The 27,116-nt window shown below is 44.6% G+C and overlaps 1 protein-coding gene across 2 annotated transcripts; it reads left to right on the top strand.

Annotated features, from left to right (window-relative positions):
- Positions 1–76: 76 nt before the first annotated feature.
- Positions 77–21,469, top strand: LOC121539030. Of its 2 annotated transcripts, none has more exons than XM_045206172.1 (17): positions 77–164; positions 485–1,333; positions 1,453–1,590; positions 1,733–2,037; positions 2,240–2,313; positions 2,441–2,565; positions 10,586–10,676; positions 14,473–14,591; positions 14,743–14,909; positions 15,576–15,654; positions 15,760–16,807; positions 17,104–17,276; positions 17,848–17,987; positions 18,893–19,038; positions 20,183–20,270; positions 20,875–20,923; positions 21,037–21,469. In XM_045206172.1, the coding sequence occupies exons 2-17, from the start codon at positions 532–534 to the stop codon at positions 21,138–21,140; spliced, it is 3,648 nt and encodes a 1,215-aa protein (XP_045062107.1). In that variant the 5' UTR covers positions 77–164; positions 485–531; the 3' UTR covers positions 21,141–21,469. The 2 variants fall into 2 exon arrangements, with proteins under 2 accessions (XP_045062107.1, XP_041703150.2); XM_041847216.2 differs by having other exon boundaries at positions 21,034–21,469.
- The last annotated feature ends 5,647 nt before the right edge of the window (positions 21,470–27,116 follow it).

Genomic DNA, 27,116 nt, shown 5'->3' with positions numbered 1-27,116 from the left:
ATAGTTTAACAGCAAACGACTATATGCGCACATCTTTCATTTTCTTTTTTACCGCATGATCTAGGCCATCTCGGTGAACGGAAGTTCTTGGCGGAAGTGACGCATTTGAAAATGCCGTCCAATCACACGACATTCGAGGGAAATTCAAATTACGGATCTCTGCGGTGAGTAACGCTAGGTCGCTAATTGTTTGCTATTTTACAGTTTATAATTAATGCATGAATTCACAAATAGTATGTCATATAGAATACATATATTGAGTAAATCAGGAATAAGCGCCAACCAAATAATTTACCTTTGAAACGACATAACGTTATGTCATTGTAGCAGCAAGCTGGCTAATGTTAGCTGGTTATCCAGTCGTTGGCTTTCAGTTTTTAGTACCGCGTAATTCAACGCTAGTACGATGTAAGCTATAGCAGCCAGCTAGCCTAGTAAAACCAGATTCCAGCAAATAAATAATTGTATTCTGTTCCCCTCATAGAAACCAGCAAACAATGGACCATTTTGAAATGATCAGATCGTGGTTGCATGTCGCTTGCTAGTTTATTTCAGTGGCTCCAGTTAAGATTTCTCTACGTGTCGTCCAAAATCGTGAAAAACATGTTTACTCCGTCAAGATACAACAGAGAAGCAACTTATTTTTATGAAGAAGACCCAGTTGGTGGAGACCGAACTTTTTTCCCTGCATTGAAGGCTTTGAGGACAAGCGAGCCGATAACCAGGGAACTCGTTGAAAGCCCAGCCAAGGTATTTGCGAGGATGAAATCTAGAGTTCAGGCAGAGAGAATACCGGTTGAGAACGAGAGGACCAAAACACCTAAACCCGTGAGAGAAAAACAGGTCAGAGAAAAGCGAGTCCAAGAAGAACATGGTGGAGTAATGAACTCGCCAAGAAAACGACATCAGCCTTGGGTGAACTATGAACAAAAGGAAAACGAGGACCTTGAATTCACTTACGAGGCAGAGGCTATGACCCTTTCACCAGTTCAATCGCCAAACAAGGGTTTGACATATTCACACTTTATGGTCCACACACAAGACCTTCAACGACCATCACCCTTGAAAGACCTAGGTAGTAGTGCGTTCAAGCAAACCAACAGAAATACACAAAATAAAGGCCCAGCTCTGGATGCTTTCTCAACAAAGTCCCAAAGGAAAGCTTTGTCATACCCGCACACTCTGCTCAGCTCAAATGACATCCAACAACCAGCACCCCTCAAAGACTTCGAAAGTGCCTCCCAGACAACCAACAGAAGGTCAAAGCATAGGTCGAAGTCAACGGAAGATTGCAATGGGGCACCCAACATTGTACATGATGAATCAGTTTACAGTAAGTTGAGTTGTTTCTCTTATCCTCAATTATTGTCAATCAAGGTTGCTCGGTTGTCAGAAATACTTTTAATTTAAGACTTTGAGAAGCAAAATGATTTGTTTCTGTTTTCTGCACAGGGTCACAAGTTGTTTTGGATAGACTGCCATGCCTGGATTCTCTAGCAAATAGGTTTTCTCTTCTGAAAGAGGGAAGGCGAAAGCGGGACCAACAAGACGGTTATCAAGTGAGCAGCCCACAGGATCCCATGAAAGGAGGTGAGGGCTAGAAATGTAGAGTAGGGACTGTTCTTCCATTATTCTGGTCCTAATTACCCAAACACCATAAGTCAACTGTTATCAACATGTGATGTCGACTCAACAAACAAAGCAATCTTTCATAACCGCTTTCTCTTTACAGGAAGTGCCCGTGTGCGCAGCATGTCGACCCCGGCACATGCCGCCGGGGGCACCGAAGAGGACGCCAGTGTGAACGTGACCTGTAGTGTAACCTCAGTGCCCACTGGCCTATCAGAGACCAGCGTTCCGTCGAGTCCAGATGCCGGCCTCAGCCAGTGTGGGTTCTACCGTGATAAGCCTCCCCCCAAGCCCCTCCCAGACCTGGTGCACGACCCCCTCCTGCAGGTCTCACCGAAGATCTCCATCCCCAAGAAGCGGGAGGCTGTATTCCAAGCCAAGCACCTAGCAGAGTCCACTGGATCCAATGTAAGTAGATGGTCTTGATGACGCTGCTTCCTTTGGATTTATAGGCTGATGACTGGTGCTGTTTCCTCTGAGTTTGTTGCTGTTAGCTTTGTATTTTTGCTTGGAAGTAATGTTCTCTTGTATGGCACTTCATTTTTCTATCAGGACGTGCATATCCATAGATATCTACCTAATATAACTATTAATGTCTATTGCTTGGTAGGCTACAGGGATTCACCTTAGACACTGGCTCCTGAAGAGTAGGAGAGGCAGGTTGTATGTGGATGGTGTCCGTGCGTAAGTAGAATTTGATTGTTTCTCGGAATCATATGAAGTGGTACCACAGGTTCACTAACACGCCATTATTTTTGTAAAAGCAAACATTGATTCATTTACTTAGACTGCCTCTATGCTTTCCACCAAGGGACAACAAGATGCCCTGGCACAGCAACCTCATCGCAGAGCGAATCTCAACCAACGTCCTGAAGACCGCTTCTGGCAGCATTTACATCCTGGTGGGAAAGATGACCCCGGATTTCAGCGGAACTCGTAAGTCAGAAATAATCAGCCATTTTGGAATATACAGTGAGCTCCAAAAATATTGGGGCAGTGACACATTTTGTTGTGGCTCTGTACTCCAGCACTTTGGATTTGAAATGAGATAATGACTGAGGTTAAAGTGCAGATTCAGCTTTAGTTTGAGGGCTATTTTCATCCATATAGGGTGAACCGTTTAGAAATTATAGCAATTTTTTTACATAGTCGCCCAGTTTTAGGGGACCAAAAGTATTGGGACAAATTCACTTATGTGCATTAAAGTAGTCAAAAGTTTAGTATTTGGTCCCATATTCCTAGCACACAATGTTTACATCAAGCTTGTGACTCTACACACTTGTTGGTTGCATTTGCTGTTTGTTTTGGTTGTGTTTTTGAAATAAATTAGGCCCTAATCTATGGATTTCGCATGACTGGACAGGGGCGCAGCCATGGGTGGGCCTGGGAAGGCATAGGCCCACCCACTCAGAATTAGTTTTATTACAGGGCTTTATTACAGACAGAAATACTCCTCAGTTTCATCGGGTGGCTGGTCTCAGACGATCCCGCAGTTGAAGAAGCGGGGTCTGGAGGTCCTGGGCTGGCGTGGTTACACATGGTCTGTGGTTGTGAGACCGATCGGACGTACTGCCACATTTTCTAAAACGACGTTGGAGGTGGCTTATGGTAGCGAAATTAACATTGAATGGCAAAATTTGATATAAATGAGCTTTTTGTGCGTATGGAACATTTCTGGAATCTTTCATTTCAGCTCATGAAACATGGGAGCAACACTTTACATGTTGGGTTTATATTTTTGTTCAGTATACAATGAAAGTGACTCTAAAATGACACAATACATTATTTACCATTCATTTCAATTGGGCACAAAATAATCTGAAACACAACCAAAACAAACAGCAAATGCATCCAACAAGTGTGTAGAGTCACAAGCTTGACGTAATCATTGTGTGCTAGGAATATGGGACCAAATACTAAACTTTTGACTACTTTAATGCACATAAGTGAATTTGTCCCAATACATTTGGTCCTCTAAAACAGGTAGACTATGTACAAAAAGTGCTGTAATTTCTAAACGGTTCACACGATATGGATGAAAATTACCCTCAAATTAAAGCTGACAGTCTGCACTTTAACTTCATAGTCAGGGCGGCGCACAATTGGCCCAGCGTCGTCCGGGTTTGGCCGGTGTAGGCCGTCATTGTAAATAAGAATTTGATCTTAACTGACTTGCCTAGTTAAATTAAAGGTAAGATAAAATAGTAATTGTATCATTTCAAATCCAAAGTGCTGGAGCACAGAGCCAAAACAACAACAAAATGTGTCACTGTCCCAATACTTTTGGAGCTCACTGTATCGTCCTGTGTTAATCATGCACAGCCATAATACAGCTCATTATGAAGCTATTTTCTACTATACAATCCACAAGCAGTGAAGCCGCTCAACTATCCAAGACCCCTCCTCCGAACCACCATCCCCGCCCAATCCAAACAAACTTGCCAACAAATGAGAGAATAAAGAGACAGGAACAACAACATAACAATGGAAAACAAAAGCCATCAAAGATCAATCAAATGTAAAACAGCAAGGCTAACTGTGTGTCTGCATGTGTGGCACTATGTACGTGTGTGGCAGCGAGTGTCATAATGTCGTTTTACCCCTCACTCCCACTCATCTCCGGTTCCAAATTCCAACCCTTGGTTTCCCTCAGGTCATCCCACCTATTTCTGCTGGCCACCCTCTTAGGATTTCTACGCCTCATATCTTTCAACTATGCTGTGATGTTTAACATACAATTTGAATCTTATCTAATCAAATAGAATCCACCGATTTACGAATTGAAGATAAATACTTAATAGTATTAATATTTTATCTATTTACTGACCAGGTCTCTCCAAATCTCCCAACAATGCTATTTCTAGGGTTCATTTTAGATTAATGTTATGCTTTTCTGCCATTCCTGAACCTGAGACCAGAAGCAGGCAACCTGTGGGAAATACCAAAACAAATGGTCTATTGATTATGTATCCTCACAACAAGAGCTGCAATGGTTGTATTTGAGCTGAAAAGCAGAAAGTGTGAAATCTTGCGTCATTTTATATATCCGCTCATACAGTGCCTTCAGAAAGTATTCATACCCCTTGACTTTTTCTAAATGGTGGTGTTAGTCTTAATTCAAAATTGATAGATTTTTTTCTCTCTCACCCATCTACACACAATACCCCATAATGACAAAGTGAAAACATGTTTTTAGAATTTTTAGCAAATTTATTGAAAGTGAAATACATAAATACCTCATTTACATAAGGATTCACACCCCTGAGTCAATACATGTTAGAATCATCTTTGGCAGCGATTTCAGCTTTTTGGGTAAGTCTCTGTTCATTTTTTCAAATTCTTCAAGCTGTGGCAAGTTGGTTGTTGACCATTGCTAGACAGCCATTTTCAAGTCTTGCCATAGATCAACATTTTAAGAATAAAGTTGCAGTTATATTTCAAGATTAAAGTAGGGGATTTGGTTAACCTCATGTCTCATGGTAGAGCACGGCGCTTGTAACGCCAAGGTAGTGGGTTCGATCCCCAGGACCACCCATACACAAAAAAAATAATGTATGCACGCATAAATGTAAGTCGCTTTGGATAAAAGCATCTGCTAAATGGCATATTATTATTTATTTTCATGTCTCACTGGCTCCCTGTTGCTGTGCGTGCCACCATTGAAATGACTGCAGTTAGATGACCTGGTGAAACTATACTTTAGAATTGGCTTTAGTAACAAGGACCTACTTTCTCTTTTAGCACAAAATAACCATATTATTATAAGTAGGCCTATTAGGACCTGGAAGATGTTGTGGCACAGATTATTTTCAGAAGGAGGAACCACTCGGATGAGGTAGAGACAGGTGGGTGTTGTGGGTGGGGGGGGTCTAATACACTCGTTCAAACAGGCGTCTCACATACACACACTGTATCCCCAAAGCAATACCATTCTAACGTTCATGGCACGTTGTCAGACTGCAAAGAGACATGGAGTTGTGTGTATCAAAATGAAATCACATTTTGATTGTCACATACGCCGAATACAACAGGTGTGAAATGCTTACTTACCGTGAAATGCTTACTTACAAGCCCTCAAAGTCAAGAAATGTGTTGCCAAAATATTTACTAAATAAACTAAAGTATAAAATAAAAAGTAACACAGTAAAATGACATAACAATAACGAGGCTATATACAGGGGGTACCGGTACTGAGTCAATGTGCGGGGGTACAGGTTAGTCGAGGTAATTTGTACATGTAGGTAGGGGTAAAGTGACTATGCATAGATAATAAACAGCGAGTAGCAGCAGTGTAAAAATAAACGGGGGGGGTCAATGTAAATAGTCTGGGTGGCCATTTAATTAATTGTTCTTATAGCTGTTAAGGAGCTTTTTTGACCTAGACTTGGCGCTCCGGTACCGCTTGCCGTGCGGTAGCAGAGAGAACAGTCTATGACTAGGGTGGCTGGAGTCTTTGACAATTTTTTGGGCCTTCCTCTGACACCGCCTGGTATAGAGGTCCTGGATGGCAGGAAGCTTGGCCCCAGTGATGTACTGGGCTGTACGCACTACCCTCTGTAGCGCCTTACGGTCGGATGCCGAGCAGTTTCCATACCAGGCGGTGATGGAACCGGTCAGGATGCTCTCTGGTGCAGCTGTAGAACTTTTTGAGGATCTGGGGACCCATGCCAAATCTTTTCAGTCTCCTAAGGGGGAAAAGGTGTTGTCGTGCCCTCTTCACGACTGTCTTGGTGTGTTTGGACCATGATACTTTGGTGATGTGGACACCAAGGAACTTGAAACTCTCGACCCGCTCCACTACAGCCCCGTCGATGTTAATGAGGCCTACTTCCAATGAAGTAGCCTCATAAGCCTGTGTTTTATTGTCTTGTGAATGTAGGTCACGGATTGTGTGGAGAAGGATTGCACGTCCCTGTGGGGCTCAAGGACTGCCCCCAAACCCTTGTCATGGACCTTGCATAGCCACAGGGCAGGGGTTTGGATAAAGCCCCGTCTGAAAACTATTGCTATTACTTCATTGTTGGTTAAGGGCTTGTAAGTAAGTGTTTCACTGTAAGGTCTACACCTGTTGTATTCGGCGCGTGTGGCAAATAACATTTGATTTGAGACAGTAATTTTACATTCCATTATTTTAACCTAACAGCCAACCAGTCTAGCCACTATCCTCTATAAGGTGAACCAGTGGGAGCCTAAATTAGCGGTATAGCCGAGACAAATAGCCTGTAACGGAGACGATGCCCCTGTTTTGGGAAAACCTCCTTCATTCCTCCCATCCTTGAAGACATCACCGATAGATTGTTAGCTTTTTCAAACAGAAATTTGCATCCTGTAGCACTAACTCCAAAAAGTTTTGGGACACTGTAAAGTCCATGGAGAATAAGAGCACCTCCTCCCAGCTACCCACTGCACTGAGGCAAGGTAACACTGTCACCACCGATAAATCTACGATAATCGAGAATTTCAATAAGCATTTTGCTATGGCTGGTCATGCTTTCCACCTGGCTACCCCTACCCCGGCCACCAGCTCTGCACCCTCTGCTGCAACTTGCCCATGCCCCCCCTGCTTCTCCTTCACCCAAATTCAGATAGCTGATGTCCTGAAAGAGCTGCTAAATCTGGACCCCTACAAATCAGATGGGCTAGACAATCTGGACCCTTTCTTTCTAAAATTAGCCGCCGAAATTGTCGCAACCTCTATTACTAGCCTGTTCAACCTCTCTTTCGTATCGTCTGAGATCCCCAGAGATTGGAAAGCTGCCGCGGTCATCCCCTCCTAGATTCAAACTGTTACAGACCTATATCCATCCTGCCTTTAAAAGGTATTTGAAAGCCAAGTTAACAAACAGATCACCAACCATTTCGAATCCCACCGTACCTTCTCCGCTATGCAATCTGGTTTCCGAGCTGGTCATGGGTGCACCTCAGCCACGCTCAAGGTCCTAAACGATATAATAACCGCGATCAATAAAAGACAGTACTGTGCAGCCGTCTTCATCGACCTGGCCAAGGCTTTTGACTCTGTCAATCACCGCATTCTTATTGGCAGACTAAATAGCCTTGGTTTCTCAAATGACTGCCTCGCCTGGTTCACCAACTACTTCTCAGATAGAGTTCAATGTGTCAAATTGGAGGGCCTGTTGTCTGGACCTCTGGCAGTCTCTATGGGGGTGCCACAGGGTTCAATTCTCGGGCAGACTCTATTCTCTGTCTATATCAATGATGTCGCTCTTGCTGCTGGTGACTCTCAGATCCACCTCTAACGAGACGACACCATTTTGTATACATCTGGCCCTTCATTGGACACTGTGTTAACAAACCTCCAAACGAGCTTCAATGCCATACAACACTCCTTCCGTGGCCTCCAACTGCTCTTAAACACTAGTAAAACTAAATGCATGCTCTTCAATCGAACGCTGCTTGCACCAGCCTGCCCGACTAGAATCACTACTCTCGGTGGGTCTGACTTAGAATATGTGAACAACTACAAATACCTAGGTGTCTGGTTAGACTGTAAACTCTCCTTCCAGACTCACATTAAGCATCTCCAATCCAAAGTTAAATCTAGAATCGGCTTCCTATTTCGCAACAAAGCCTCCTTCACTCATGCTGCTAAACATGCCCTCGTAAAACTGACTATCCTACCGATCCTTGACTTCGGCGATGTAATTTACAAAATAGCCTCCAACACTCTACTCAGCAAATTGGATGTAGTCTATCACAGTGCCATCCGTTTTGTCACCAAAGCCCCATATACTACCCACCATTGTGACCTGTACGCTCTCGTTGGCTGGCCCTCACTACATATTCGTTGCCAAACACACTGGCTCCAGGTCATCTATAAATCACTTCTAGGCAAATCCCCGCCTTATCTTAGATAATTGGTCACCATAGCAACACCCACCCGTAGTATGCGCTCCAGCAGGTATATCTCACTGGTCATCCCCAAAGCCAACACCTCCTTTGGCCGCCATTCCTTCCAGTTCTCTGCTGCCAATGACTGGAACGAACTGCAAAAATCTCTGAAGCTGGAGACACTTATCTCCCTCACTAACTTTAAGCATCAGTTGTCAGAGCACCTTACCGATCACTGCACCTGTACACAGCCCATCTGTAATTAGCCCACCCAACTACCTCATCCCCATATTGTTATTTACATTATTTATTTTGCTCATTTGCACCCCAGTATCTCTATTTGCACATCATCTTCTGCACATCTATCACTCCAGTGTTAATACTAAATTGTAATTATTTGGCACTATGGCCTATTTATTGCCTTACCTCCATAACTTACAACATTTTGCACACACTGTATATAGATTTTCTATTGTGTTATTGACTGTACATTTTTGTTTATTCCATACGTAACTCTGTGTTGTTGTTGTTTTTTTACCGCACTGCTTTGCTTTATCTTGGCCAGGTCGCAGTTGTAAATGAGAACTTGTTCTCAACTGGCTTACCTGGTTAAATAAAGGTGAAATAAAAGTCATGTCAGATCAGTGATTATTTCTTTATAGCCTATCATCATTTATCTAATAGACCTGTATTTAGACCAACCATGAATATATTCAAACAGCGCCTCAGATTAGCTGGTTTGCGCCTGCAGGGAGTGGTCCTTGAGTTGCCTTCTCCCACAGACACTTGTGTAAAACCCTTGCTTTCATTGTTCATTCCTCCCGCAGCGGTTGGAGAGGTACTTTCACTTGACCACTGTGTAACGTAAGATTAGCCTACAGGTTTAAGGTACTCAATCTAGTGGGCCGCTATTTGGTTTATAGTGTGCTGAAAATAGCGTTGTTGCAGCTAATTTGGAGAGCAGTTTGACATGTGATACATACACACGCATAGCCAGGATCCAAAAGATAATTTCCATTACGCACAGATTTTTTTGCAAGGTGTTCATCTAGGCTACGCAGCAGAACTTGTAATCGAATTCGGAGGGCAGACTGACAGGGACTCAACCCAAGCTCTTTGCGTTCAGTGCCAATAAAGTTTTTTTTGTTTGTGATCATACCACACCATGGCCGTTAGAGGAGTGCATGCCTAGTCTGAAATTGCCAGGGGGAAACCTGGTGGTGTACGTGCAAGTTATTAGATTGATAAGCGTGAGTGCACAGTGACGCCCGTTTTGAATGAGTTTATTCGATCATTACATCGATAGCCATTTGTTTGTTTTGCCCATACGTTAGTTTATTCTCGAAAAAAGAATGCCTCTTTATTCTCAAAATATTGCAAAAAAAATGTAGGGCACTAGCATTAAAAAAATAATGATCCAAGTACCGCCACCCCTTGCTGTTTTTTACAAATTTATTTTATAAAACTCTACAGTAGTATTGTGTGTAGGCCAGTGCCGTTTTAAATTCAGGCTGTAACACAACAAGATCTCGAAACAGTCGAGGGGTATGAATACTTTCTGAAGTCACTACACCCTGTGCCATGGAATCGGTACATCAAAAATCTCTGTGTATGGCACAGCTGTCAACATCCTGGTCCTCAAATGAAACTGCTATACTTTCCTATTTATGTTATTTGTGTTCCTCTGCCAGTTTTGATCCTTTATATTGGGCAGACAGACCAGTTCCCTACCTCCTCCCACTGCCACCTGCCTCCTCCATTTTTGGGGTAATGCTGTAATCAATTGGTTGAAATCTTGTATTGAGCAGACCTTCCCATACATATCCGATAGCTCCATGTAAGACAACTCTACCATTCCAATTTACAATTTAATTTAAAAAACAAAACTCCCCTTTCAAACACATTTTCCATAAATACAGGTATTTTATCAACCAGTACATTTGAGTTCAACCATAATATTAGTTGTAATGTTTATTGTATTTTCTGGGGGATAACAATTATTTTGTTACCATCTCTGTATTGCCTGTTTGAGAAAGAGATACTTTAAACAAGGTTTCATTTATAAATTATTTATTCTTGTTTTTGTGCCTTTCTCCTCGTCCAGAACTCCCAACATGGCTGTTGAAGAAGTTTCTCTTTGGCTTCCCAAAGAATTGGAAGGAATACCTTGAGCGCTTTTTGTCAGAGCCGAATGGGTAAGTTGTGTCTCTGTGGTCAGGGCCGATTAGGAGCGCTGATCTAGGATCGGGTCCCCATGTGACCGAACAGACCAAACTGATCCTAGATCAACACTCCTAATCTGAGATGCTTGATACAAATGGCTAGTGATGGGGGGTCGATAAGTTACATAGGATGTTATTTTCAACAGTATCCACTATTATTTTTGCGCTAGTCAACTGTACCTGCACCAAAACTGTGAGTAGGACCTTTAAACAGGTCAACATTCACAAAGCCCCAGGACCAGATGGATTTCCAGGATGCGTACTCAGAGCATGTAGTAAGACCTTTAAACCAGTTAACATTCAGAAGGCCCCAGGACCAGATGGATTACCAGGACGCGTACTCCGAGCATGTAGTAAGACCTTTAAACCAGTTAACATTCAGAAGGCCCCAGGACCAGATGGATTACCAGGACGCGTACTCAGAGCATGCGCTACCAGCTGGCAAGTGTCTTCACTGACATTTTCAACCTGTCCCTGACTGAGTCTGTAATACCTACATGTTTCAAGCAGACCACCATAGTCCCTGTGCCCAGAAACGCCAAGATAACCTGTCTAAATGACTACCGCCCCGTAGCACTCACATCTGTAGCCATGAAATGCTTTGAAAGGCTGGTCATGGCTCACCTCAACACCATCATCCCAGACTCCCTGGACCCACTCAAATTCGGATACCGCACCAAAAGATCCACAGATGACGCAATCTCTATCGCACTCCACACTGCCCTTTCCCACCTGGACAAAAGGAACAGCTACGTGAGAATGCTATTCATTGACTACAGCTCAGCGTTCAACAGCATAGTGCCCTCAAAGCTCATTACTAAGCTAAGGACCCTGGGACTGAACATCTCCGTCAGCAACTGGATCTTGTACTTCCTGACGGGCCACCCCCAGCTGGTGAGGGTAGGTAACAACACATCTGCCACACTGACCCTCAACACGGGGGCCCCTCAGGTGCATGCTTAATCCCCTCCTGTACTCCCTGTTCACCCACGACTGCATGGCCACGCACGAATCCAACACCATCAAGTTAGCAGACGACACAACGGTGGTAAGCCTGATCACCGACGACAATGAGACCTGGCAGTGTGGACAACAACCTCTCCCTCAATATTAGCAAGACAAAGCAGCTGAGCAGCTTCGAGTTCCTTGGTGTCCACATCACTAAGGCCCTATCATGGTCCAAACACACCAACAGTCATGAAGAGGGCATGGCTGAAAATGTTTGGCATGGGTCCTCAGATCCTCAAAAAGTTATACAGCTGCACCATCGAGAACATCCTGACTGGTTGCATCACCGCTTGGTATGGCAACTGCTTGGCATTCGACCGCAAGGCACTACAGAGGGTAGTGCGTATGGCCCAGTACATTACTGGGACAGAGCTTCATGCCATCCAGGACCTCTATACCAGGCGGTGTCAGAGGTAGGCCCTAAAAATTGTCCGACTCCAGCCACAAAAGTCATAGACTGTTCTCTCTGGTACCGGAGCGCCAAGTCTGGGACCAAAAGGCTCCTGAACAAGCCATAAGACTGCTGAACACTTAATCAAATTTGCTACCCGGACTATTTGCATTGACCCCATTATTGTATTATAATTTTTCGCACTGACTCTCTTTCACCGTCTCAGTGTACACTCACTAGACTCTAACCACACACTCACACATACTACACTGATACTCCAACACACACACGTGGACACCCACACAAAACAGATACACACACATTCACATTCCTTCACACTCTTCACATACACTGCTGCTACTTTTTGTTTATTATCAATGCATAGTCACTTTACCCCGACCTACATATACACTGCTCAAAAAAATAAAGGGAACACTTAAACAACACAATGTAACTCCAAGTCAATCACACTTCTGTGAAATCAAACTGTCCACTTAGGAAGCAACACTGATTGACAATACATTTCACATGCTGTTGTGCAAATGGAATAGACAACAGGTGGAAATTATAGGCAATTAGCAAGACACCCCCCAATAAAGGACTGGTTTTGCAGGTGGTGACCACAGACCACTTCTCAGTTCCTATGCTTCCTGGCTGATGTTTTGGTCACTTTTGGTGCTTTCACTCTAGTGGTAGCATGAGACGGAGTCTACAACCCACACAAGTGGCTCAGGTAGTGCAGCTCATCCAGGATGGCACATCAATGCGAGCTGTGGCAAGAAGGTTTGCTGTGTCTGTCAGCGTAATGTCCAGAGCATGGAGGCGCTACCAGGAGACAGGCCAGTACATCAGGAGACGTGGAGGAGGCCGTAGGAGAGCAACAACCCAGCAGCAGGACTGCTACCTCCGCCTTTGTGCAAGGAGGAGCAGGAGGAGCACTGCCAGAGCCCTGCAAAATGACCTCCAGCAGGCCACAAATGTGCATGTCTGCTCAAACGGTCAGAAACAGACTCTATGAGGGCCTGACGTCCACAGGTGGGGGTTGTGCTTACAGCCCAACACCGTGCAGGACGTTTGGCATTTGCCAGAGAACACCAAGATTGGCAAATTCGCCACTGGCGCCCTGTGCTCTTCACAGATGAAAGCAGGTTCACACTGAGCACGTGACAGACGTGACAGAGTCTGGAGACACCGTGGAGAACGTTCTGCTGCCTGCAACATCCTCCAGCATGACCGGTTTGGCGGTGGGTCAGTCATGGTGTGGGGTGGCATTTCTTTGGGGGGCCGCACAGCCCTCCATGTGGTCGCCAGAGGTAGCCTGACTGCCATTAGGTACCGAGATGAGATCCTCAGACCCCTTGTGAGACCATATGCTGGTGCGGTTGGCCCTGGGTTCCTCCTAATGCAAGACAATGCTAGACCTTATGTGGCTGGAGTGTGTCAGCAGTTCCTGCAAGAGGAAGGCATTGATGCTATGGACTGGCCCGCCCGTTCCCCAGACCTGAATCCAATTGAGCACATCTGGGACATCATGTCTCGCTCCATCCACCAACGCCACGTTGCACCACAGACTGTCCAGGAGTTGGCGGATGCTTTAGTCCAGGTCTGGGAGGAGATCCCTCAGGAGACCATCCGCCACCTCATCAGGAGCATGCCCAGGCGTTGTAGGGAGGTCATACAGGCACGTGGAGGCCACACACACTACTGAGCCTCATTTTGACTTGTTTTAAGGACATTAAATCAAAGTTGGATCAGCCACTTTAATTTTCCACTTTAATTTTGAGGGTGACTCCAAATCCAGACCTCCATGGGTTGATACATTTGATTTCCATTGATAATTTTTGTGTGATTTTGTCGTCAGCACATTCAACTATGTAAAGAAAAAAGTATTTAATAAGATTATTTCATTCATTCAGATCTAGGATGTGTTGTTTAAGTGTTCCCTTTATTTTTTTGAGCAGTGTACATATTACCTCGACTAACCTGTACCCCCGCACATTGACTCGGTACCGGTACAACCTGTATATAGCCTCGTTATTGTTATTTTACTGTGTTACTGTTTTTCCATTAGTTTTATTTAGCAAATGTTTTGAACTTTTTTAAAAACTCTACATTGTTGGTTAAGGGCTCGTAAGTAAGCATTTCATGGTAAGGTCTACAGCAGTTGTATTCGGTGCATGTGACAAATACAATTTGATTTGAAAACTCCTATTTTTCCTTCATAGCTTGTTCTCCATTTTCAAAAAAAACTTTAAAAAAAACTCCTCTCTGTTCGGCTACTCGGCTTTAACTAAGTGTTGTAGTCATATCTGTTGTGTTAACATCCAGTGTTTCTGCTTTGTCTTCAATTGTTTTTAATGACAAATGCAGTTCAGAAGCTGAACATTCTAAAAAGGGGAGTAAGGACCTGGCAACACCCCAGAACCAAAAACACCTCCCCACGAAGAAGCAGTCTTCCACATCCCAAATGCCAAACGCCACTAAGAGACGTGAGTCCAAAAGTTGGCATCACAAATGCTCACTGTATTTATACTGGTAGTACTCATGTCTCTTGTTTTATCAAAGATTTGATTGGTTGGTATTTCTCTGTAAAGGTAGCGATAATCATCCTGTTTATGTTTAATCTACCTTGTCCTACAGCTGCTCCTTGCAGTGCCACCAGTGCGGTGAGCAGTGCTAAGGTTTCCCGGAGTGGCCGGCTTCTCAAAACCCCTCTGGAGTACTGGAAAGGGGCCAGAGTCATCTTGGATTGCGACATGAACGTCACCATTCATGGGGGTTATGACCAGTCGTCTATACTTTACTCTGTAAGCTGCTGCTCCATGGTCCTCTGCTTCGTTTAGTTTTCTATTGTAGAGCACTGTATCCCCAGCCATTCCACTTATTTCATGTATTGCTGTTCTAACACACCTGAATCCACTAATCACCAAGCCCTTCGTTAGTTGAATCAGGTGTTCTAGTTGTGGAATACATCCAACAAGTGGAACGGCTGGGCGAAATCAGAGGTTTGGGACACAATGTTGTAGAGTGATACCAGCAGCAGACCACCCTGCATCCCACTGCTGCCTTGCCTCTGAAGCTAAGCAGGGTTGGTCCTGGTCGGTCCCTGGATGAGGGCCAGTAGGAGGCACTCTTTCCTCTGGTCTAAAAAATAATAATATCCCAATGCCCCAGGGCAGTGATTGGGGACATTGCCCTGTGTAGGGTGCCGTCTTTCGGATGGGACGTTAAACGGGTGTCCTGGCACTTAACGTAAGAGTAGGGGTGTTAACCCAGGTGTCCTGGCTAAATAACCAATATGGCCCTCATACCATCATGGCCTCCTAATCATCCCCAGCTTCCAATTGGCTCATTCATCCCCCCTCCTCTCCCCTGTAACTATTCCCCAGGTCGTTGCTGTAAATGAGAATGTGTTCTCAGTCAACTTACCTGGTAAAATAATTAATTTATATGCTATTTCCCTACTTTCTCAGCAAGTCAGTACGCCTGTGGCCAGAGTATTGTTAGACGGACCACCAAAACCGGCCAAGGTGTTCTTACCTCCAGCGGAAGGTATGTTGTTTTTCTATACATACGCTTGGGAGTGCATTTATCCTCATATTCCAGCTGCAACAAAGATGGGGACTACATTGTATTTGACAGTGTGATGTTCTACAGAGCGGCTGCGAGGTGACACCAGTGACGAGGAGACTGTGCCACTGAGAAAGGTGAAGGCTTATCACAGGCCTCTGAGGTCGAAGCCAGAGGAGAACCCCCCTCACACGGCCCCTGAGTCTTGGCGGTGTAAGGCTGAAGACGACGCCCTTTCCAGGGGCCCCGAAAGGCCCAAGAAGGCCAGCCCAGAGCCTCACAGGTCCATGTCTTTGGAGAACTCCTCTCACAGGGGCCTAGGAAGACCCAAGAAAGCCAGTCCAAACTCTCAGTGGTCTAAGCCAGAGAACCCCTCTCACAGGGGCAGAGGAAGACCCAAGAGGGTGAGCCCAGCATCTCAGAGGTCCAAGTCTGATGTGATCCTCTCTCCCAAGCACCGGGGACGGCCCAGGAAGACCAGCCCAAGGTTTCAGGGTGCAGCAGCGCCGGCCGCGTACGCAGACCCTGCCCCACAATTCCCAACCCGTCCACGTCACTCTCGCCAGGGCGCCATCAAACAGAGCGCCGATGACAACTCGGACAACACCAATACATCCTCAGAGCTGTTACCAGGGAAACGAGTCAAGGGTTCAAAAAAAGTAGGCCCTCCGAGAGTGCTTGATATGTCAAAGAATAGGGTCAGTCCTCAGAAGAAGCTCCCAGCGAAACTCTGGGATGACATCGTGATGGAAAGGAAAGACACAGGGAAACCTGCGCCCACAAAGACCGTTTCAGCCTCCGTGGGTAGGAGTAGGAACGTTCAGGACGGTGGTCGCGGTACTGCCGGAGAGTCCCAGTCCGATGACGACTTCACACAGAAGAAAAAGCCCAAGGCATTCAAATCGGGACCCATAAAGCCACGGGGTAAGAGGACACGTGGAAGGGTTCCGGAAGATTCCAAGGCAGCATCGAGTGATTCGTCGACTTCCCAGGACGACAGGAAGAGTGAATTGAGTAAAAGGGCCGGCCCGCAGACACTGAGGGGAAAGGGTAGCAAATTCCTCAGGGTTCAGCAGAGAGAAAAGGAAGGAAATGGAGATCAGTGGACAGAGACAGAACTGTTGAGACTACATGAGTAAGTTTGCTACAATTGTCTACATATTGGCATTTTGTACAAGCAAATGGCAGTGAGCAGCCAAATAACCATAATATTTGAAGTAGATGAGAAAGTATGTTATCCAATGCATTGCGTGCGTCACATGCATCACTCGGTTTACTCAACTCTGGTTAAACAATAGCCTCCTTTTTTATAATGCACAATGTTGAAGAAAAGTTTCAAATTAGCTAGCACGTTTAAATGTGTGCAAATTGCCGTGTTTATACAGAAACACGAGTGTATGTCAACTTCTTGTGCGTACGTTTGGCTTTCAGGGCTGTGACGTCACTTCCCAAACACACAAATGACTTCTGGGTGAACGTTGCCATGGTGGTGGGCAGCCGTTCAGCTGAGGAGTGTCAGAAGCGGTACAACGGCCAGGCCCCCACCTCCCTGCCGCCTACCAAGGCCACCAAGAAAAGAGAAGTTCTGCACAAGAGGGATCCATGTAAGTTACCTTGTCTAGCATTTCTATCCATAATAAATCTGTAGAGGGATCTTGATGTCTTAGTGTAGGTCTCCCATCCAAGTGTTCGTGGCTGTTACCATTGTGGTACCGCATCTTTGGTCTTTTAATAGAACTCGATGACAGAACACGTTGGGCTCTCACTGATTTACACATGTATTTTTAAATGGTGAACTTTCTTTTTTTTGGGGGGGGGGGTCACATCTATACAATCTGTACATTCAATAAGAATTACAGAGAATGTATGTATTTGTATTTATTATGGATCCCCATCAGCTACTCTTCCTGTGGTCCAGCATAATTAAGGCAGTTATAACATTACAATACATTCATTACAGAAATCACAACCCATTAAGTGTGTGCCCTCAGGCCCATACTCCACTACCACATATCTACAACACAAAATCCGTGTGTACGGTGTGTGTGTGTGTGTGTGTGTGTGTGTGTGTGTGTGTGTATAATGCGTATATTTGTATGCATGCGTCTGTGCCTATGTTTGTGTTGCTTCCCTGTCCCCGCTGTGACAATGTAATATATTATATTTGAACTGTAGTGGTGGAACCGCCTCGGATAACCGCGAAAAAGGGCACACTGAAGCGGAAGCAGCAGGTGCGGAACCTCCTGGAACACATGCCCAAGGATGACCACGATGACATCTTCAACAGCTCGCCCATGCAGAACAAGCGGGTCAAGGTGCGTTTCCCCCCCGGGCTGCGCCGTTTCAACCACTCAGCAATGTTGCCGGGTTTGAGTTTCTTTAGGAAAATATTGCATATATGTATGTATATTATGTGGTGCTGGAGGTCAAAGAATACATTCGGCAAAATTCAAAGAAGTCTCCGCACACTGCAGTTTTGTATTATTCCGACAGCTGTGTCGTTAAACATATAGAGATAGATTGTCATGTTGCTCATGTGCAAAATGTATATTTAACAACAGCTGATAGATTGCTTCTCTCCCATGTCTAAAAGCTTGGGTACCAAATTGATATTTCAAGACGGCTGACCGCTTAACAACAATCTTGTAGCAATCAGAAATGGGGTGCCCGAACTGAATGGGGTGCCCCGAACTGAATGGGGTGCCCCGAACTGAATGGGGTGCCCCGAACTGAATGGGGTGCCCGAACTGAATGGGGTGCCCGAACTGAATGGGGTGCCCGAACTGAATGGGGTGCCCCGTGAACTGAATGGGGTGCCCCGAACTGAATGGTGCCCGAACTGAATGGGGTGCCCGAACTGAATGGGGTGCCCGAACTGAATGGGGTGCCCGAACTGAATGGGGTGCCCCGAACTGAATGGGGTGCCCCGAACTGAATGGGGTGCCCGAACTGAATGGGGTGCCCCGAACTGAATGGGGTGCCCCGAACTGAATGGGGTGCCCCGAACTGAATGGGGTGCCCCGAACTGAATGGGGTGCCCCGAACTGAATGGGGTGCCCCGAACTGAATGGGGTGCCCCGAACTGAATGGGGTGCCCCGAACTGAATGGGGTGCCCCGAACTGAATGGGGTGCCCCGAACTGAATGGGGTGCCCCGAACTGAATGGGGTGCCCGAACTGAATGGGGTGCCCCGAACTGAATGTGCTCTCTTGTGAATCAGTTGCCCACAGTGTCTCCCAAAGGGAAAGAGGATGTGTTCATGCGCTCTGAGCAAGACCCACAAACCCCCAGCTCATCACGCTTCCCATCGGTGAAAACACCTCAGTGTCTCCACATCACCCCCGGCATGATGGGCTCGGTGAACAGGTAAATGCAACTATCCCACTGACATGGTGGTGCTCTATAGCTCAGTTGGTAGAGCGTGGCGCTTGCAATGCCAGGACAGTGGGTTCGATTCCCGGGACCACCCGTACGTAAGATGCATGCATGACTAAGTTGCTTTGGATAAAAGCATCTGCTAAAATGGCATATATTCTGAAAGGAAAGGTTAACCCAATCACTGCTTATAGTAATGAGCGATTTGAATACTGCATTTCATTTGTAATGTGCGCTGTTATGTTCATTGAGCACGGTTACATGCACAACAATATGATTATTGTGGATAGTCAGATTAATATAATAGTTGGTTTAAACGTTTACATGCGCAACTCCATATTAGGAAGGTGTAACTCCATATTAGGAAGGTGTAACTCCATATTAGGAAGGTGTAACTCCATATTAGGAAGGTGTAACTCCATATTAGGAAGGTGTAACTCCATATTAGGAAGGTGTAACTCCATATTAGGAAGGTGTAACTCCATATTAGGAAGGTGTAACTCCATATTAGGAAGGTGTAACTCCATATTAGGAAGGTGTAACTCCATATTAGGAAGGTACCGGTGCTAGCACATATACAGATCAAATACACTGCTGGAACGGCGATTAAGCTGTTTATGTCCTAATAGTTGGAAAGGTCATGTCCTAATAGTTGGAAAGGTCATGTCCTAATAGTTGGAAAGGTCATGTCCTAATAGTTGGAAAGGTCATGTCCTAATAGTTGGAAAGGTCATGTCCTAATAGTTGGAAAGGTCATGTCCTAATAGTTGGAAAGGTCATGTCCTAATAGTTGGAAAGGTCATGTCCTAATAGTTGGAAAGGTTGCTCAGAAAACCAGGTGTTTTAATCTGCATATGCTTACTTCGATTATGACCTTACGCCGAGTAAGGTAAGCAGAGTAAGGTAAGCAGAGTAAGATGTTTACATGACTGATGCCATACTTGGCCTAATGCTATAATCAGTTTAATATTAAATTATTAGTGTGCTTGTAAACGTACTCATTGACATATTTGTTTGTTTTTTAAATCAGTCACTCATAGTAGACTGTTATTACAAGACAGGTGGTACTACCGGTAAATATGTTGGGTTTTCTCACACCATTGTAAAATCAGAAACTTTTCATAAACATTTTCAGAGACAACGATGACAAGTATATCTACCAACTTCAAAAAAGAATGAAGAAAGGCCAAGCGAAGCTGCATAAATTGGGGGCCGCTTCAAAGGTAGGAGGAGCTTATCGACAAAAGGAGGGCTCAGTCATATATACAGTGTGTCTGGGGCCATTGTGAAAATGAACTCGTCTCAAGGATGTAGCTCAATTGGTAGAGCATGGCGTTTGCAACGCCAGGGTTGTGGGTTCGATTCCCACGGGGGGGGGCCAGTATGAAAAAAAAGTATAATGTATGCACTCACTAACTGTAAGTCGCTCTGGATAAGAGCGTCTGCTAAATGACTAAAAATGTAAAGGATGCCAGGAACAACTGTCTAGTGCAGTGCTCTGGGGAAAATGTGATAGTCGGGAGGGGAGATCTTTTTAAAGTCGTTCACTGTTTTATTGTTTTGTCATATGAATATGCCAATATAATTATTATTGTTAAACAGGATGTATATACCACAGGGGGTTGGTGGTACCTTAATTAGGGAGGATGGGCTCGTGGTCATGGCTGGAGCGGAATGGTATCAAACACATGGTTTCCATGGTTTCCGTGCGTTTGAGGCCATTCAATTCGCTCCGTTCCAGCCATTATTATGAGCCGTCCTCCCCTCAGCAGCCTCCGCTGGTATGTACAGAATGTTATTAAATGTTTTTCTGCATTTTCCATCTAGTACACGCCAACGCCATCAGCCAAACGTGTTTTGAAGAGATGCAACACCGGTCAGTGTTCTTTTTTTTGAATGAAGATTTGTATTGATGTATTTTACACTTGCAGAACTTGAGAATTTGGAAACCTTATTCACTCAATAATATGTTTACTTGTGTTTCAGCAGAGAATGATTCTTCTTTTGTGGTGTGGGAAATGTTCCCTGACAAGGAGGACCATTCAGTGGAAAGTGGGGAAGAAGAGGACTATTATTTTATGGATGATGACTGAGCTGCAGATTTATGGGTCTCTTTACTCCAAGCAGGCTGAAAAGGGGAGGGACATATCTGAGTTTGTCTAATAAGAAACGCTAGTTTTTGTTGCAAAACATTTAGCTATGGTTTGTACTTATACACCCTGTTTGGATGATTACGTTTTAAAACAGGAAATGAAATGCTGTAACATTGTCAATATTTTTATATCTATACACACTGTGTAATTGTCAATTAGGTTCTGTGATTCAATCCCCACGGCTGTTGTTTTAAAATGGGTTTAAAATGTTTTGTTTATATATTGTGCCCCCTGAATGCAGAGCCTTTTTACAATAAATGTTAAGACGACAATTTTGTTCATGGTGGTTGTTTCCATATACTTTTTCACAGAGTACAGGCAAAGATAAAAACCCTCTGGTGTTCTGTAATGCTTGAGTTTCAGAATTAATTTACTTGGCTTATCGCGATCTAGCGACCCCTTGTGGCGGGCCGGGCGCCTGCAGGGTGACATCGGTCGTCAGTTGAACGGTGTTTCCGGGTTAAGTGGGTGGGTGTTAAGAAGCGCGGTCTGACAATGACAAACCAGAGTGTGTATGTAGCCTGTCACAAAAAGGCTTTTTGCATGTTAATAATTTGGCAGACACGACTTGTAAGTGCATTAAACTAAGGTAGGGGAGACGACCACATATCATCATCGTAAGTAGGCTAAAACCTTTTCTAAAAACAGCAGCTCGAAGCAGCCACAAAGCTAGTGAGTGAGGTACCTAATACCAGTGCTACAGTATATACTACCACCGGTTCATCTTTGGCTACTAACATACCACTTAGAATGCATTTGTAAGTAGTACGCTAGTGTGGATATTGGAACAAATTGTACGATATTTGTTTGATCATAGAGATGAATACAGTAGAGAAGACCATGTCAAAGATATATCTGTATCTAGCTCTATGGCTTTGATAATGACTTCTCCTCGGGTCGCCACGCGTCCCAGGAGCGCTTCCTCCAGTGGATGCTCAGCAACATGATGGACATCCCGTGGGTCCACACCATCAGCTACAAGGACGACGAGGACAGCCACCTACATGATGCGCATCACCACTGAGTTCATGAAGGACGGTGTCCGGTAATTTATACTTTTAATAACTTTTACAAATATATTCATATATAGTATTCTTTGTTTATATCTGTGTCCATATTCTCTAAAGTTTCTAGAGGATAGACCATATTTCATTATTTTCAATTTAACTGTAACTCTTCCAACTATTTACTTTTTTCACAACCCCAACCAGTTTGGCGTCAAAACTGTTACAACAAAGTCATATTGACATAGTAAAACAAATGTGTAACAAAATAATATACATGGTATTCACTAAGTTGATGGTTTATGTTTAAGATAATGTTTTACAGCTTTGTCATTCAAATTTTTTATTTTTTTAATCATCTTATTTGATTATTTGATATAGTTTAAATGTGATAAGGCCACACAGAGGGTCGTCACTAGTTACCACAGTCATAAAGCCTGCCTATTTCTACTATTGATCTTCTTAAAATCTGATTCTAAACCTGACCTTAACCACACTGCTAACCTTAAATTCAGACCAAAAAGCTAATTTTAGTTAATGCATTTTTACGATAAATCCAATTTTGACTTTGTGGCTTTGCTATCTAGTGGAAAATTAGACACGTGATAATCTGAAGTACACCCAAAAGGCCACGTTACAAAATTCAAATCAAAGGAGCTAGAAATAGGGCGACCGTATCGGTTGGCGCCATCTTGTTGTAAATTCCTCCCAAAAAAAGTTTACTTTGAACGTTTCCAGTAATATACCCACCCTTTGCAACCCTATCTAGACTACTTGAATAGTGTAAACCCAAGCAGGTGTGGATGTTGTAAGAGGTGAGGTGGCCTTGGTGTCTGTGGTGATGTCATTTGTTACTCTGGTAACGTGTGTGTAGAATCATATGAGTCAGGCAGGCCTATGAAACATTAACACTGCACCATGTTTAACTGAGTAAACTGAAGCCGTGGTGAGTGGATAAATTGCCTCTATCCTCCGTTCTATTGGTGAATGTGCAATCACTGGATAATAAACTGGATGAGCTCCGTTCGAGACTATATTATCAACGTAATCTGAACTGTAATTTCCTATGTTTCTCTGAGTCATGGCTGAACAAGGACGGGAAATATACATTTAGCTGTTTTTTCTATACATCGGCAAGACAGAACGGTGGCGTCGGGAAGCTCAGGGGAGGTGGTGTGTCTCTGTCAACAACAACTGGTGCGTGATCTCGAATATTAAGGAAGTCTCGAGGTTCTGCTCGCCTGTTAGAATGCCTCATGAGAAGCTGTAGGTACTATTTACCAAGAGAGTTTTGATATATATTTTTCATGGCTGTCTATTTACCACCACAAACCGATGCTGGCACTAAGACCACACAACGAGCTGTATAGGGCCATAAGCAAACAAGAAAATGCTCACCCATAGGCGGCGCTCCTAGTGGCCAGTGACTTTAATGCAGGAAAACTGAAAACTGTTTTACCTCAATTCTAACGGCATGACACCTGTGCAACTAGAGACACAAAAACTAGATCACCTTTACTCCACACACAGAGCATACAAAGCTCTCCCTCGCCATCCATTTGGCAAATCTGACCATAACTCTATCCTGCCTCCCGAGTGGCGTAGCGGCCTAAGGCCCGGGTTCGATCCCGGGCTGTGTCGCAGCCGGCCATGACACGAAAAAGGGGTAAAAGGTTATAAAAAATAATACATTTCAAAAAGGCTATCCTCCTGTATTGAGTGCGTCCCTGGTACTTCCTGTGAGTTTTTGCTTGTAAGCAGGAATCAGAAGTGGTCTGATGAAGTGGATGCTAAGCTACAGGACTGTTTCGCTAGCACAGACTGGAATATGTTCCGGGATTCATCCGATGGCATTGAGGAGTTTACCACATCAGTCACTTGCTTCATTAATAAGTGCATCGATGACGTCGTCCCCACAGTGACTGTACGTACATATCCCAACCAGAAGCCATGGTTTTCAGGCAACATCCGCACTGAGCTAAAGGCTAGAGCTGCCGCTTTCAAGGAGCAGGACACTAATCCGGACTCTTATAAGAAAGCCCTCTATGCCCTCAGACAAACTATCAAACAGGCAAAGCGTCAATACAGGCCCAAGATCGAATCCTACTACACTGGCTCTGACGCTCGTCGAATGTGGCAGGGCTTGGAAACTATCACGGATTACAAAGGGAAACCCAGCCGCGAACTGTCCAGTGACGCAAGCCTACCAGACGAGCTAAATACCTTCTATGCTCGCGTCGAGGCTTGCAACACTGAACCATGCATGAGAGCAAAAGCTGTTCCAGACGACCATAGTCCATGTGCCCAGGAACGCCAAGGTAACCTGTCTAAATGACTATCGTCCCGTAGCACTCACATCTGTAGCCATGAAATGCTTTGAAAGGCTGGTCATGGCTCACATCAACACCATCATCCCAGACATCCTGGACCCACTCCAATTCGCATACCGCCCCAACAGATCCACAGATGACGCAATCTGTATTGTACTCCTCACTGCCCTTTCCCATCTGGACAAAAGGAACACCTACGTGAGTGAGAATGCTGTTCATTGACTACAGCTCAGTGTTCAACACCATAGTGCCATCCAAGCTCATCACTAAGCTAAGGACCCTGGGACTGAACACCTCCCTTTGAAACTGGATCCTGGTCTTCTTGACGTGCCACCCCCAAGAGGTGAGGGTAGGCAACAACACATCCACCACACTGACCGTCTACACGGGGGCCCCTCAGTGGTGCATGCTTAATCCCCTTCTGTACTCCGTGTTCACCCACGACTGCATGGCCATGCACGACTCCAACACCATCATTACGTTTGCAGACGACACGTCAGTGGTAGGGCTGATCACTGATGACAATGAGACTGCCTACAGGTAGGAGGTGAGATCTGGCAGTGTTGTGCCGGGACAAAAACCTCTCCCTCAACGTCAGCAAGACAATGGAGCTGATCGTGTACTACAGGAAAGAGAGGGCCGAGCACGCCCCCATCCACATCGACGGGGCTGTAGTTGAGCAGGTCGAGAACTTCAAGTTCCTCTGTGTCCACATCACTAAGAAATTATCATGGTCCAAACACACCAAGACAGTCGTGAAGAGGGCACGACAAAGCCTATTCCCCATAAGGAGGCTGAAAAGATTTGGCATGGGCCATCAGATCCTCAAAAAGTTCTACAGCTGCACCATTGAGAGCATCTTGACTGGTTGCATCACCGCCTGGTATGGCAACTTCTTGGCATCCGACCGCAAGGCGCTACAGAGGGTAGTGCGTACGGCCCAATACATCACTGGGGCCGAGCTCCCAGCCATCCAGGACCTCTACCAGGCGGTGTCAGAGAAATGCCCTAAAAATTGTCAAACTCCAGCCACCCTCTCTCTATCTGCATTGACACCTTTTGCAGTAACTCTTGAATCATCACATTCGCTGCTGTTACTCTTTATCTATCCTTTTGCCTAGTCACTTTATTCTTACCCATATGTACATAACTACCTCAATTACCTCCTACCCCTGCACATCTACTCAGTACTGGTACCCTGTGTATATAGGCAAGTTATCATTACTCATTGTGTATTTATTCCTTGTGTTATTCATTTTCTATTCTTTCTCTCTGCATTGTGGGTAAGGGCCTGTAAGTAAGCATTTCCCTGTTAGTCTACACCTGTTGTTTACGAACGTTGTGACGAATAAAATCTGATTTGATGGTTTGTCACCTGAGCGAGTCATCGATACTGCATACATGGAGTGTCTGAAAGTAGGCGTGTCAACAGAAGTGGGTGTATGGAAAGCGAATCCGCTAATTGGGCAAATTTGTTGCCATTCAAGACCGTTTGGCTGATTGGGCTGCACGACGAGTCGATTGTTGACAACTGTAGCATTTTTGCTAAGTCTAACCCTTTTTCTAACCTTAACCTTGTTCTCGTAACCTGCCACGTTAATTCTCCTAACCTGCTATGTTAAACATTAAGCTGACCCGGTTGCACCTGGCTATCGCCGATCTAACCAGTAATGGAGCACTGATGTTACACCTATCGCTGTTGATCCAACCACTTCTTTTGATACGCCCACTTTCAGACACATGCCAAGTATGCAGTTACCCATACTTGGAGTGAGCAGGTCCAGGGGAAGTGTTTCTGCGTGACACCCAGTCACCAGATGGGTAACTCCTAACTACCCTGCTGGTGGAGAAAAGAACACCTGGGGGGGTTCTGTTTAGACAAATGGAACAATGTTCAGATAGAAATGTAGCTAATAGAGCTGACACTATTTCTATCTGCAACGTTTAACTTCTGAATACACACCTGCCTGCTGATATGGTGCAAGCAAAGTCTCCTTTCTCCCATTGTAAATGTCACTGGACAACAAAAATGTCTCAGGTTGTTTTAAGGACATACTAATTTAAGATGGTCAATTATGTACATTTCTGCATGTTCTGAGATATTTCTGCTCAAAGAGTGGTAAAGTTAGGCCTGTGCTCTACATTTCTCACCTGTATCTTGGACAAAGAGTTTTACACGAGGAGAGAAGAAGCATCTCCCATGTTGTAATTGAGTTCAATCATGTTCTAGTGTTCTGCTGTGGTTGCACAAAGGCCTATACCAAATACTTAACGATGAGTCTTGATGCGCTCATTGAGTAAATTGATTCTGCACTTGTTTTTTCTTTAATACATTTTAGGGAAATGTGTTGAACACTGGGAGAGAAAAAAAAGTGCATTGATTGTAAACATTGAATAGATTTTTATTTTGAAATATATAGGGTCCACTCTTCCTGTCAGTGCTTATTAACTTTAATTTGATTATTGGTCTTTAGGAAATTAGCTATGTACTGGTGGGGATATTTTATTTCCATATCTGCTGTACAGAACTGAACTTAAACTAAAGAATGACATGACCAAGCACAAAGGGATGGACATCGGAC

This window comes from Coregonus clupeaformis, chromosome 21 (genome assembly GCF_020615455.1).
Source record: "Coregonus clupeaformis isolate EN_2021a chromosome 21, ASM2061545v1, whole genome shotgun sequence".
Taxonomy (NCBI): domain Eukaryota; kingdom Metazoa; phylum Chordata; class Actinopteri; order Salmoniformes; family Salmonidae; genus Coregonus; species Coregonus clupeaformis.
This window is presented reverse-complemented; position numbering and strand designations above follow the sequence as displayed.